We start from the raw sequence: 15,448 nt of genomic DNA, 5'->3' as shown, positions 1-15,448 counted from the left end.
GCTTTTACTTTCCCGACTGTTATGTCTGTATTTAACACTTCCTGTGTTATATACAGCCATAACAGTCATGAAGACAAAGTATAAAAGCCAGCAACGAGTTGCATAACTTTCCGTTCCGGGCGAATAAAGAAACATTCATTTGTTCAAAAAAAAAAAATTCCCAAAATTAATTTTTAAAAATTTCACAGCAATCACATAAGGTTTACAGCGAATATTTTGGCTAAACAATTGGATTAATTGAACCCCCTGCCTCTTGTATACAGATTACGTCCTCGCCACCTGGGGCCGTATTCTGGTCATCGTCTTTGGTCTCTCACAAGCCGGTCGCTGATTGGCTAATCATTTGGATTCGCCAATCAGCGACCGGCTTGTGAGAGACGAGAGACGGTGAGCAGAATACGGCCCCTGGCCAACTCCTTGACGGGTATGGTTTAAAAAAGGCTCGTAACAGCTATATGGCAAAGAATAGACGGTTGGATGGTCGAGAGGTTAAGGTGCCAGTCTTCTGCTCTAGTGGATCTGGTATCGAATCCAGACGGATTAAAGAACCACAGGAATTTTTTCGGTGTAATCCGTCCTGATATATCGCACCACGTCCCTCACCAGCCGGCCATCCCATTGTGGGTCTGCCGAATTCATAACGGGCTTTAAGAAAGATCCTCATAATGTCCACAGGGCGGAGTGTGAAAAATCCAGCAAAGAGGTGCAGGATTCCGACGAAAAATATTTAAGAAACACTAACACAATAGCAAAGTTAAAATTGTGTGTGGCGTCATCTGTTACCAGATGTTATTTTAAAAGCTTTTATATTATTATTTATAATAAAAACACAAAAGACTTAATTTTGAGGGTATAAATGAGTTTTTTAAAAATTGTAAACCCAGTAAAATTTTCATTAAGTCAGACTCCACTCGAGATACGACACATGACCTACTCTAACAAAATTTAATTGCCCCTTGTATACAGTGGTTTTACTAAAAAAAAAAAAAAAAAAGAAAAATAGTACCACCAATAACTAGAAAAAAAAAACCCGCAAGAAATACGGGCATCCGGCCACTCTAGTTAAAGAATACCTTTATTACATCTTATATTTTCATTGTAAGACAATTTGAATACATTATAATAATATAACCAGAGTAATTCAATCCAGTTCATAATTTGGAAAAATTTAGTATTTTCTTTATGACAAAATCGGCACAAAAATGTCCAGGAACGAATTCCGTCCATGGAAAGTACTCCTGCTTGAATACAAGTTACCATGCTAAATTTCGTTTCTTAATCTTTACCTCATCCTGAAGTAATAATGGATTGAAACCACTGAACAATGATAGCCGATTGGTCCCGAGGTTTGCCGGGTTTTTTCCAAGTGTCTGACATCTAAATAGGGCGTTTCTCGTAGAAAGCTACCCTCTTGACAGATAGCCCAGGTTGGGTTGCGACTATCCGGCAAAATGACATCAAATAAAACTAATAATGGATCAATGGAAGATTGCAAAACAATCTACGAGCGATTTGTTGATTTTCCACAAAATGTCCTAAGTGAAACCTGAGACGTAAACGTATTATGCCTCTTATTAATTTGGATTAGTTGTAACTTGTCAAGGAAGGAAACTTAATTATTGAATCGAAAAGCCCCACATAAAATGCTGAAACTAAATGTATACGCAGTTTTATGGTAGATTTAGTAAATAATTTTCGAATCTAAGCTAACGGTATTTTTTGAGAAAATTTTAAACTTCCATGAAATACATAAAACATACAACACAGAAATGACTCAAAGTCCAAAAATACTTTAGGTCGGTTGTAATTCTAAGCTACAGTCGCTAAAGAACCAGATGTGAACTTAAAGCACTAATTTTCTAGAACTACTATCGCTCAGTTTCTATATCCTCCGAGATTAATGTTACCTTAGGTAGCCAAGATGGCGGCTCGTCTCTAATTCCAGCAAGAAAACAGTGAGACGCACGTTCTAACCTAACCTAACCTATTCTAATAAATTACCATAATTATTAGCAACCAAATTATTAGAATAGGTTGGGTTAGGTTAGAACGTGCGTCTCACTGTTTCCTTGCTGGAATTAGAGACGAGCCGCCATCTTGGCTACCTAAGGTAACATTAACCTTATCGATAACGTTAATTCATTATTAACAAATTGCGTATAAACTCATCTAGGATCTTTATTAACGATAACAAGTTACTGGTACCTTAATTTTAAGTCGAAACACAAAATCAACAACTATTTACACAATAAACAATTCATCAAACTTATAACTAGGCTTTAACAATCCAATTAAAAAAACAAACAAACAAAATTAAATAAATATATACCGCATCTTCATTATTCAAATCACAATTACTAATGAATCTTTAATTAGAAACTTTACCTCATCTCAAATGTATTAGCTGCTGTTTTTAATCCTGTGAGGTGACATCATACTACTCTCTATGCACGTGCTCATTTGCATTCTTTTTCACGTGCATAGTGTTTGATGTTTATGAGATAAAAGTATTCTAACAATAATAGAATTGAATTTATTTTGTGTCACCATTTTTTCTAAATTCGTTTCATTTAATTCTTCTGTTGTGAAACCTCAATTAGAGAGGCAAAAAACGGTTCATTATACAAAATTCTGTCAATCCGACAATACGTCCCGAATAGTGACGCATTTCCGGAAAGTTAAAGAGCAAACAAAATGCCCAAATTAAAAGAAGGGGAAGAAGATAGGGTTCCGTCTTTTACTATTTAAGAATAGGAATAAAATTTGTTTTATACGAACAACAAAGGATACGAAATTAAAAACGTTTATAGTTGTTTAAAATTCACACTTCCTGGCATTTACCTAACCTTATCTTTTCTGGGATAAAGACAAATTAATAAAACATTTCAACCCAGCCGAATGACAAATGGTCATTTCAAATGTTTATCCCGAATTTTAAGTCGAGCAAAAACTGAAAGACTGATGTCAGGAGAGTCCATCAGTCCAATTTCAATTCCGTACATTCCTTTGTTTCTTCTTCATTTCCCTTCATATATTTTACAGGTGGACACACTACAAAGATTATATAAAGGCAAGAGGGCCCATTATGGACTATCAAGTTTGGACTATTATTTTGACTAATTCCGTTTTCCCTCAAGAAATGATTAAGATATCACCTAAACTCTAGGCCATAGCTTAGTTTAGTTTAGAGTTTAGATGATATCTTAATCATTTCTTAGAAAAGAAACTGGTAGTCCAAACTTGGGATCATAATGGGTCGCCCCATCTTACATGTAATTCGTGGAAAATATGAATCCTACTTATTATATGGACCTCATGTTATCAGAAAAGCTTGAAAGAATTTGAAAAATGTGTTTTTATAATTTACAAATATCAATAATTAAGATATATTATTGGTTTATTATTCAAATAACTTCCAAATAGTTGATATGTTTGTTATCTCTACAAAAATAATAATTAATTGAGAGTAATAAAATGGATACTCAAGGAAAATTTAAAATTTTAAGATGCAATTTTCCTGGAAAAAAATATTTTACTGGGGTTCAGAATTCAAAATAGCAAAACATTAAAAATTTTTATTACAAAAAAATTATCATTACAACATAATTTTGTATCTTCTAACACATAACACACATACATATACACACACACACACACACATATATATATATATATATATATATTATAATGCATGAAGATTAAAATAAAAGCATAAGTTGCTTAATTATAATCATTGAAGTTATTACACATGTAAATTGTTTTCTCTAATAAGACAAGTAAAACATTATTACAACTATTACAAAGTGAAAAATACACAGATTTAAATTTTTCACATACAAATATTATGTAATAGAATCTACTTATTGTAATCACTGATATTACAATCATTTAATATTATTTTTTGAGAAGTGCAAATTCTGGTAAGTTTTATAAGTGCATTTTAACTTGTAACTATAACTGAAACTCTAATTACAATAAATGATCATTCCTTTTTTTTGCTCTATCAGCCTTAACACAGATGACATTGATAAGGAATGATTAACGTTTAAAGTTTATTTGCTCTCAGTATAATGTGTTTGACACTCTTACTTATTATACATCAGCTGTTGTAAAAACAGTATAAAAAAAAAAGAAAATAAACACAATTACATTTAATATCACATTTAATGAAAGCAGAATTTCCATTAATTTGTTAATGTTTAATGTTAGACGATTATCGTCATCAATAGAGGTGAGTCGCAAAGTGTTACAATGAACAGATTCTACTGTAATTTGTATCATCATTTGTGCAACATTTTAAAAGTGAAATCACAATAAATTTAATGAGTATTGATTCGTTACACATCAAATTCCTTGACAACTTTGTAATTTGAGTCCCTAAACATCAATTAAATGGAATATATTTAAAATGAATATATATTTCAATCTTTCGATATTTTATTTATTCTCAAAGAAAAAATTTTCTATAAACTTAATTCGATTAAAATTAATAATAGCGAAAGATTATTTTAATAGCATAATGAAGATTAATTTTATATAATTATAAATAGTAACTAACGTACAAATATTTATATAAACTTTATAAAATTCATTAATATCTGTATAAATTTTATTAAACTGTGTAAAGTTATTAGAAAGATAATATATTTTAATTAAGTTTTCTATGATATATACCTCAACACTGACGACATATCTACATGTACACAAGTGGGTTTACATTAAATACATCCACATTTAAAGTTCAACTAAGTATAAATTTGAATATGATAAAATTAAAGATTAATTTATTTTGCACAAATTGATTTGATTTATAATCTGTGTTATTGCATATTTTGGCAAAAATTAACAACAAGGATATTAAAATTTCAAAATAAATTCAGTAATTTAATACATTCATAATAAAAGAATAAGTAAATATGTTCTAATTAAGCTGCCTATAATAACAAAATCAATATATTTCTTTGTATAAAGTGTTCCATTCTTTTAATCACTAAATGTTTCGAAATAAATAAAATGAAATTAAAATCTACTTCTTTTGACTCTTAATTTAAAAGTTAGAAACAAACCTTTCGTTTGATGTGTTTTAAGAACTAGAAATTTTATTTTCTTCTTCTTAAAGTATAATTAATAACAGATCTCAGGCTTTATACTGTGACTGGTTATATACTCCAACAAGAAAAGAGAAGTTCCAGTCCTTAAAAAAAATCTTCAAATGTAACACCTGCATGTAACCAATGAGAAATCTTGTTACAAAAAAGTCCTAAATAAGATAATGAATGAACATTTTCAAAAATTTCCCTCAATGTTCGATCATTTTACGATTTAAATAAATTTTAAAAATTGAAATGGTCTTTTTGAAATTTAAATGTTATAATTTCAAACTATAACTTATTCAAACAGCCATTTCGATTTTTAAAATTTGTTCAATTTATACGAAAATAATCTAAAACTGAGAGAAATCCCCAAAATTTCATCTATCAAAATTTAGTATTTCTTTAACTGAGGAGTTGTTTAAGATTTTCAAATGAAAATTTGATAAAAACTCATACATTTTAATGTGTAGGTATAATGAATTTAAAATTATTTCTGCAGTAAAATTGTTTGAGATTCAAGTTTAAATTTTCACATTTTATATGATTTCTATCAATAGAAATCTGTAATACAAAGGGTCTTTCAAAAGTCATTCAAAAACACTATACATTTGATTGTGTGTATGAGAAAAATACAATTATAATTGATTTAAAAAAATAATATAAAAAGTGTTTTCCAGATTAAAAGGTTTTCTAGATTATTTAAAAAAATAATAAGACATGTATAAAATATTTATATAATCTAATATTAAAAAAGAAAATATTATTGGCACATTTTTTAGGTTTTCTAACATTGTATTAGGAAGTATAATAATTGAAATATTTTGGCCAAAACATAATACTGTAAGTTGCAAATGCGAATTTTAAAAACTTGATCGACAGACCGTAAAAGTTTCACGTATTAATCCAGAGCAGATTTTTTGGCAAATTCAGTCAGAGCAGAAATTTCTGTTGGTTCTGAGGGTGAAGGTTCAGATGTCAATCGACTGAATTCAATTTCCTCTTGAGTAGAAGACAAAGCATCTACAGTGTATTAATAAACATATAATATTAGAACATCTTATAACTAAAAAGTAAAAACATAATAGTTTATTATGAAATTAAGATTTTATTTAATTTACAAAAGTTTTATTTTTTTACATTAACTATGTTAGTATATATAAAATGCAATCTATAGTTTTAACACTTTAAATAAAACAAAAACCAGATAATAAAAATAAGTGGGGGGACCAAAAACTATATTTTTTGAAGTGTTGTTAAACAACTTAAGTTTAAGCCACAGAGGATGAGAGAATTTGAGTCTTTCTTTAAATAAATATATGTTATACATTATGAATTACATTTTGGATATTTATTTATTAATAATCTGAATTATATTATATAAATATTAAAAGATAAACTGACAAAGATCTGTGGGTGTAATAAGTTTCATCAATAATATAGTAGCATAGTAGCAGACATTGGGTACGTTCGTTGAGTTAAACGAGAATGACGTCATCGTTATTCTTGTTTCGTTAGACTTTTCGAACGATTCGTTATAACTAAATGGCTGTTTCTAAAATCGAAGATATGAATGTTGCTAGTGCAGCCTTATCCAAAATATTTTTCTTAGGTTGCTTCGGATGGACAGTTATTTCAATCATTTCACCTTTTAATTCACAATTTAAACACTCGAGTAGATCTAGAAACATCGATATCGTCGGGCACCATTTTCTTAACGAAGTAAACTAACTCTTTCCTTCGTGAGCTTCGTTCGATACGTCATCACCGCGGAACATGCGCACTGAGCGAGACTACTACTTTTCGAACGATTCGTTACTAACGCGTTTAACTCGTTTGACTTAACGAACATACCCATTATATCATAATCTGGGGCTGTATTCTGGTTGTTGTCTCTCATCTTTGAGAATGTGGTGTGATTCAGCTCATATTAATTTAGGTCTAAAAAAACTGTTTACAATAAACTCTGTCATAAAAATGAAAACAATTGCTGAAACAATAAACCAGAGTTATTGAATGTTTAAAAGAAAGATTCTGTCACTGGTTTGTAGGTATAGTATTTCTTCAATAGTTGATGGTTCATAATAAATTATAAGTACAATGTTGTTTTAATAAAGTCTGTTCTTTCATTTGCTAAAAATTAGTCATTTAATTTAGAATTTATTAATTTATTTGTATCACTTCTTTTGTGAAAAATCAGTTTTTTAAAGTAAGATATTATTATAAAACATTTTAAATTATAACAGTAATAATAAAGAAAAAATTTTCAAATTTCTTACTTGTAGGTCCTGGAGGATAAAACTTATGGGAAGGTGCATAAAGTACTAAAAGTGCAAAAACATACAGATTCCACATTCCATATACTCCAGTAAAGAAAGCTGAAGTAAATTCTAATCTGATATCTTGATCCCATTTCCATCGACCTTCACTGACCTTTAACATTCAAAAAAGCTAACATTTTTAAATTATGTAAATATTAAATTTTTAATAATTAAATATCAGTTTATGCTGATTGTTACAATCAACATAAACTGATTTTCAGATCAATTTTTTCTGTAATTTTGAATCTTTATCAGCCTTGTATTTCATAAATTTAAACTTTATTAACTTTTTAACAATATGTAACAATTTCAGTTCACTTTATACAGGGTGTATCAGTACAATGGTTACAAACTTTCAGGAGAGATAGAGTACACCTAGACGATGGGAAATCACATAGTAATGCATGGTCGAAAATGCTTTCCTGGCACGGTAGTGATGACACAAAACACAAGAAAGGAAGGACAGGAACAGGATGAGAAAACATGTTTATTATTCTTATTACAGCAAAAATGCTGGGACATCTTTGGCTGGTGTAGCGACATCTATCATGTACACCAGCCAAAGACGTCCCAGCATTTTTGCTGTAATAAGAATAATAAACATGTTTTCTCATCCTGTTCCTGTCCTTCCTTTCTTGTGTTTTGTGTCGTCACTACTGCACCGGGAAAGCGTTTCCGACCATGCATTGCTATGTGATTTCCCATCGTCTAGGTGTACTCTATCTCTCCTGAAAGTTTGTAACCGCTGTACTGATACACCCTGTATAAATAATCAAATGTTGATATTTTATTGATAAATTGTAATAGGTAATAATAATAATACTAAACCTTTACAGAAAATTATGATGGTATTGATTTATCTGTTGGTTTTAATTTGCAATTATAAATTCATTAAACTGCCTTTTCTTTGTATAAACTTATTAAGAATATCTTAAAAATGTAAAAAAAATCTAGCAGACTGCAAGTATATTCATCTGCCATTGTCTGTTTTCTTGAAATTTTAGTGAATTCAAGAAAATGTGCATGTTTCTTTAGTATACACATGCATACGTGCTTCACTGGCTTACTATCTCACCTTTATTTCTCTCCCATTCACTTTATAAATGTCAATCCATTCTTTACTTGAGATTATTACACTCCTACTTGATTTATATCTTAAAAGTTGACAAGTTTATGGAAAATTTTCTCTTTATACATAATAACTCTCAGAAAACTATTTAAAAGCTAAGTAATCAACTCAACCTCATATCATTAGATACTGTTGACATTAAAATTTTATTCTATCTAAATTCTAAAACAAACTCAAAAAATTATTATTATATAATTGATAAATAAAAGATGAAACCAAACAATAAAAAAATTTTTATTTGGCAGTAGTTTCTATTTTTGACACTATAAAAACTTTAGATATTTATTACAAATTATATTATACTATTTTTTATTTAATGTAAAATAATTTAAATACCAAATATGCAAAAACAGACCAATATAGAACGTATGATTATTTATATTTTAAACTATTTCACTTTGTGGGCACCAACAGGACGGGCTTTTTAACAAGCCTGTCATGGGTTTGGCCAGGCCCACAATGATTTAATAATTCAGGGCCAAAAACAACAATAATCTCAGAAACTGAAAAAATAATCAGCTGGATAGTGAAGTATTGACCACCACACTGAAAAATTTTCAGATCCCAGGGCAGTGACTAAATCTAGGGGGATGAAAGAAGCAAGTAGGTGGCAGGGGGCACCGCAAACAATGATGACCATAGGCAAAGGTTGGGATTGCTGACAATCTTTCCCTTTCCTCTATTAAAATGGATAAAAAGAAATATTGCATTTAATGGTTTCCAAATGCTGAGAACAATGTATAGTACGGACACAAAGTGTGAGGTTCATAGAAAAGTTTTCCTAAGAATATTTCCAAGCCTTCTCACAAAAGAGAAATGGGTTAGGGAGCATTGGATATAACTTTATGGAACAAGGGGGATGGCTTGAAAAAGTTTGGGAGTCACAGATCTAATGTATGATTATTATATATATTAAAATGTATTTATCAATTCTAACAAAAAAAAAAAAAAAAAAACCAACAGAGATATGTTATGAATAATAAGTGAAATGTTATCCATGTTAAGCTATTTTAGTATTGTTTTATGTTTTATGTTCTTATTAAGTACAAATCAACATATATCTCAATTAAAAATGACAGATAGTATTATATACTTTAAAAATATATATGTAGAAGAAAACTAACAATATCTTCACATATCTATCTTGTCTAATCATCAAGAACCAGACTGTCTTGCTTCACAGAGATGATTTTTGTTAGAGGATGCATAATTTTAGAGATGCAGCACTTCTGTAAAATTATGCAAATACAATTAAAAATAATAACTGGCAATAAGCCCAACAATTAAAAGAAATACATTGTTTCATGTAAAAATGACAGATGTCAGATATATGAAGATTTTTTAGTTTTCTTCTACATATACATTTTTTAAAGTGTATAATACCATCTGCCATTTTTAACTAAATGTATTTTTTTAATTATTGAACTTATTGCCAGTTAAGGTTGTTAACTGTATTTGCATAATTTTACAGAGGCATAGTCTGTAATGAAAGGTTGTCTCTGTGAAGCAAGACTTTTTGGTTCCTGGTTATTGGACAAGATGTATATATGAAGATGCTTTTAGTTTTCTTCTAGGTAAATATTTTTAAAAATCAGCCTATATTTATTAATTACAAGGAATGTTCAAATACAAACAGGAATTTTTATGCTCTGTTCTTATAATCAGTGCAAGATAGAGATGACTCATTGGACAAACACATGCATTTTTGAACTTGTCATTATTAGTGCTAGCTGCTTTTTCCTCCTTCCTCTCAGTTGTAATTAACATGTTATTGCAGGAGGAAGAATAGTGTTGCACAGCAAATTATTATTAACTTTTTGACAAATGAAGGTATCATTCCATCTCAGATTTATTTGAACATAAAAATTAGGTTGGGGATGAGTGTCTCTCTCAGTCTAGAATGTATAATTGGTGCAAGTCATTGAAAAAGAGTTAGGAAAGAGATGAAAATGAACTAAGTGTTTGCCACCAAGCAGATTCTTGTTGAAGCACTTATTCAAGAAAATTGGAGAATTACTGTTAGAGAAATTGCTGAAAAACTTAAAATAAGTGTTGGAAGTGTACATTAAAAACCACACTTTTATCAATCCAGCAAAAATTTAATGAAATAAAAATGTTTTCAATCGTTTTAAACAACCTTCATCAGTTACAGAAAAATAGAACATAAATAATTATAAAAATCAACTGAAAATATGCATGCAGACTAAATATAAATTAATACAATAAAATAAATAATATAAATAAGGCCAAAATAACGACAGAGAATAAAATACAAGATATAAGATGCAACCTAAAATTACCCGATAGTGCCGCTAATTATTATAAAATGATCTCCATGCAGTTGATAACGCATCTGAGTTCCTATGGTTTATACATCCAGTTCTCTTATGCTCCTTGAAGATTTCCAACTTCTGAAGATGTTTCACCGCATACCTGTTTGTCGTTGTTTTGATAATAGCCGCTTGATCCCATTGGACATTAACATCCTGTTGTCTTGCGTATGTCGCTAGCACAGTGCTGTCAAGGTTCTTAGCAATAGTGTACTTGTGCGCCTCGAGCCTTTCATTTAAATGGCACATAGTTGCACCCACATAAACAAGCTTGGAATCAAAATGTTCGTTGTGTAAAGGCACCGAATAAACTCCTGTCATTGAATTCTGATCTTCCTTCTTTTTATCGTTTCTTAAAAGTTTGTAAACCGTGGGATTATGTCAGTATACAATTTGAAGATTATTAGCCTTGGAAATATTTCTATGTATTTTGTTTAAAAGTGGGATGTAATTTTACACCACTCTTCTCACCAGTCTATCCAGGGAGAATGTCGACTTGTGGTTCGAAAGGATGCAATAAGTCTCACTACCTCCCCTCTCCAGATCGTTTCAATTCCAAGCTTATGTAGGTGCAACTATGCGCTATTTAAATGAAAGGCTCAAGGAGCACAAGTACACTATTGCTAAGAACCTTGACAGCACTGTGCTAGCGACATACGCAAGACAACAGGATGTTAATGTCCAATGGGATCAAGTGGCTATTATCAAAACAATGACAAACAGGTATGCAGTGAAACATCTTCAGAAGTTGGAAATCTTCAAGGAGCATAAGAAAACTGGATGTATAAACCATAGGAACTCAGATGCGTTATCAACTGCATGGAGATCATTTTATAATAATTAGCGGTAGTATCGGGTAATTCTAGGTTGCATCTTATATCTTGTATTTTATTCTCTGTCGTTATTTTGGCCTTATTTATATTATTTATTTTATTGTATTAATTTATATTTAGTCTGCATGCATATTTTCAGTTGATTTTTATAATTATTTATGTTCTATTTTTCTGTAACTGATGAAGGTCGTTTAAAGTGATTAATGAAATAAAAATGTTTTCAAATTTTTGCTGGATTGATAAAGGTGTGGTTTTTAACTTTTTGTTATATGTTGGGAGTGTACAAATAATAGTTAAAGATCATCTTAAATTTAGCAAAGAGAATGCTAGGTGAATGGTGGGTTTCCTGCCTTTTGAATTCTGAACACAAAGAAAGAATATTGATTGCAGTCACACAACTTCTGCAAGCATATAAAAAGAATAGTTTTTAGACTCTATAGTAACCTGTGATGAAACATGGATGCACTACTTCACTCCAAAATCAAGATGAGCAACATGCAATTCAATATGAATGAGGAGCTTGCAAGAATGGATCAACATGCAGACAAAAGACTTCTATTCTTCTGGGATTAAGAAGCTTTCTGAGAGCTGAACATTGGCAGGAGACTATGTAGAAAAAGTGTGTAAGTCATTTCATTGTATTCAATAAATAAAGTGTAGCTCATAAATTCCTGTTTATATTTGAATGTCCCTCATAGTTTTGAAGATCAAATTTACTTATTGATATGAATTTTTTAAAATAAAAGTAAACAAAAGCAGTATTGTTTAAAATACATAACCAAAGTATTTTATTTGATGTGCATAAATTAATACATACCTGACCAATAATGTAAGAAATAACAGTTAAAGCAGCACACAATAATGTAGACATCATCAAAAATTTGAACCGATAAATTATCCCCTATAAAATAAAAAAATTTATCTGTTAGATGAAAAAATACAAAATTATTTTTGTATATTAAAATTAAAATAGAAATAAATTTATAAACCTCATAATACATTCTTCTGGTGCTACTCATACTTGGCAATGTGCTTCTTTTAAAACCAATATTACGGAATACCTTGTAGACCATATAACAAAGAAATACAAAATATAGACAAGCTGATATTCCAGCTAAAATAATAAACCCAAGCTACAAATAGTTAAGCAAATAACTAGAAAATGAATTTTCTAACAAAGTAAAACGAAATATCTATTATTATTAAAATTCAACTATTATTAAACTTTTTTATTTCTTAAAATTCACAAAAATAATTAAAGAAACTAAAAGTCTACAGTTTTGTCCGTGTCACACTTTGGTAATAAAACAGTCTTACAGCCAAACTGACCTTTTATTGTAGGCTCTTGTCTGCCTCAATATATAAAATAAATTTTCCTTCAATAGACAAATACAATAAAAGGTTGATTCTGTCAAAAGACTGTTTTATTCTTAAGTTGCTTTGCTTTACTGATGCAGAAAAGCAAAGCAATCTTGTTGGATCTTTTTACTTGTACTAAACTTATTTAATCAATACTTTCCAACTTTTGAGCATAATGCATTCGTAAAAAGTAAAACAATAGAATTGCATTTTATAAAGGAAAACTTATAAAATCTCTTATTCACTGTATCAATTTACAATATTTTGTAAATTAGTATTGCTAAAAATATAAAATTTATTTTAAATCTTTAATCAAAATTAAAAATATAATTTTGTTAGCATAATAAATGTAGATTTAAGAGAACCAATCAAACTGCCTCAGAAGAGTGATATTGAAATTGCTCAATCATTGGTTTATTTACATTAGTTACCACTTATTTGAAACAGACTATAAAGACTTTTCTATTATTGATGATGAATCCAAAACAATAAAAGTGAGATTCAGTCAAAAAAAATTTTCTTCTGATCCTTCGAATGTCTGCATTTTTATTTCAATACCTATTTTTTTTTTTACTTTACTTTAATAGAAATATAAATTTATGTTAATTAGTATTACTGGTATGAATTTGTACATTTTAAAGTAACTTTTAACTCAAAAATTAAAATTGTTATCATATATATGTAACCGAAACCCACAAATTTCTAATTTTTATGTTCTTACTTTTAATAAAAATGATTTTATTTGCATTTATAGATAAATTTCTCTTTCAAAATCCGTTCTTCAAGTTTTTATACAGAAAAATTCAAAGGATACAGCTAAGTTTGTTCCCAATTCTGTTACCCAAATGCTGTAAAAAGGATTTTTCAGTTGAACACCTCTAAAATAGACAAATTTTATTAATTTCATAAGTAAAAAATCATTAATAACTAATTTCATATTAAATCAAGAAAATTCATAAACATTTATCGATCAATTTAACTTAAAATTTTAAAAGTTATCGAGTCAGTTTGAATTAAACAAAAAATAATTCATGAAAAAAGATAATAGTTTTGAAATTTCAGATTTATATTAAATTTTTTTAAATCAATGTAATAACATCCAATCATAAAATATCTAAGTGTTTTCTGACATAGTTCTACTATATACATACATAACAGAATATATATATATATATATTACCAATATCTCATTGAAAATATAGATTTATAAATGCCATCTTGGGTGATTTACATGCTTAAATTTGATACTATCCAGCTCTTTCTAAATTTGTCTTAATCATAATTAATGGTGAAATATTCAACCTTTTCAATAATGTGTTTTAAAGTGTGCCACAACATCAGTAAAGCAAAACAATCTTCTTGTTGAATTACTGCCAATGAAAACATCATAAATTCCATCAGAAACAAAAATATTTTCAGAAGTTTCTGCTAAAAATGTATACAGAATTTGAGTAGAGTAAGTTCATTTGCTTATTGAAAAATTTTCTATCAACGCATAACCAACAAAAGTCTTTCACAATGATCGTTGCACTGGTTAAAGGTTCATATTTTATGAACGCTTATTTCCTTCCTCGAACCCTCCTGCTTTTACCGTGTGACCTTTTTAACCCACTTTGCCCCTTTCTCTGTTTGGATGTTTCTCTCTTTCTTCTTCTGCTTTTCCTCAATATAAATCAAACTCTTCTCTTGTCTTTTCCAATTTTTCTTCTCCTCGATCTCCTAGATCCATTGTGTTTACGAATTGTTTGGCATCCCATTCGTCTTTTGTTATGAATATTTTGATGTTTCCTGGTGAGAACCTTTCCTGTGTCACCAAACATATCTTTTAGATTGCAAGCCAACTTCTGGTTTCAAGGATGGACTCTCTCAATTGAAGGTTTGTTCTGATCACACTTCCTTCTTAGAGGTTCTATCTCAACTTGAAAAATGAACACATACTTCTTGCTGGATAGAATGGAAGATATTTAAATCTAAATTTGATGTAAGATTAAATATATGTATTCAAGAATACTTATCAAAGTTTACTAGTTCTAATCTATTTCACTTCATTATTCAATATTAGAGTTTTGTCTCCATATTAATTATAATTTATATATCTGCATGTCATTAATATTAATTGCATATATTATGTTTTTGAAACAATTTATAAATTTGATGTTAATTATGATATTTCTAAAATGCATCATCTTATAGAAAAAATATTGATAGAGTTTTATTTCATTCCTAATGTTTTTGTCAGGTCTGATTCATTGTTTAAGTTTTCATCTTTAACAGGCTCTAACTAATACAAATTAATAATAGCAAAATAACATATAGCTTTGCCTTCATATCTACAGGTTCTGTCTTAGACAAGCTATTTTGTGGGAAAAATTTGAGGTAATGCTGA

General features: G+C 29.3%; 1 protein-coding gene across 2 annotated transcripts in view; it reads right to left on the bottom strand.

Annotated features, from left to right (window-relative positions):
- Positions 1-3,555: 3,555 nt before the first annotated feature.
- LOC136984693 (protein wntless-like) overlaps positions 3,556-15,448 on the bottom strand; it is a 42,830-nt gene continuing 30,937 nt past the window's right edge. For both annotated transcript variants that reach the window (XM_067281770.1, XM_067281771.1), the window contains 5 exons: positions 13,877-13,940; positions 12,693-12,836; positions 12,521-12,604; positions 7,370-7,523; positions 3,556-6,113 (listed from right to left, as the gene is read on the bottom strand). In XM_067281770.1, coding sequence (XP_067137871.1) covers positions 5,992-6,113; positions 7,370-7,523; positions 12,521-12,604; positions 12,693-12,836; positions 13,877-13,940 — 568 coding nt within the window. In that variant the 3' untranslated portion in view covers positions 3,556-5,991. The remainder of the gene's footprint in view (positions 6,114-7,369; positions 7,524-12,520; positions 12,605-12,692; positions 12,837-13,876; positions 13,941-15,448) is intronic.

The sequence above is a fragment of the Centruroides vittatus genome, unplaced genomic scaffold (assembly GCF_030686945.1).
Source record: "Centruroides vittatus isolate TY-2023 unplaced genomic scaffold, ASM3068694v2 contig_926, whole genome shotgun sequence".
In the NCBI taxonomy this organism is placed as follows: Eukaryota; Metazoa; Arthropoda; class Arachnida; order Scorpiones; family Buthidae; genus Centruroides; species Centruroides vittatus.
The sequence above is the reverse complement of the archived record's forward strand: the minus strand, read 5'-3'. Positions and strand labels throughout refer to the sequence as shown.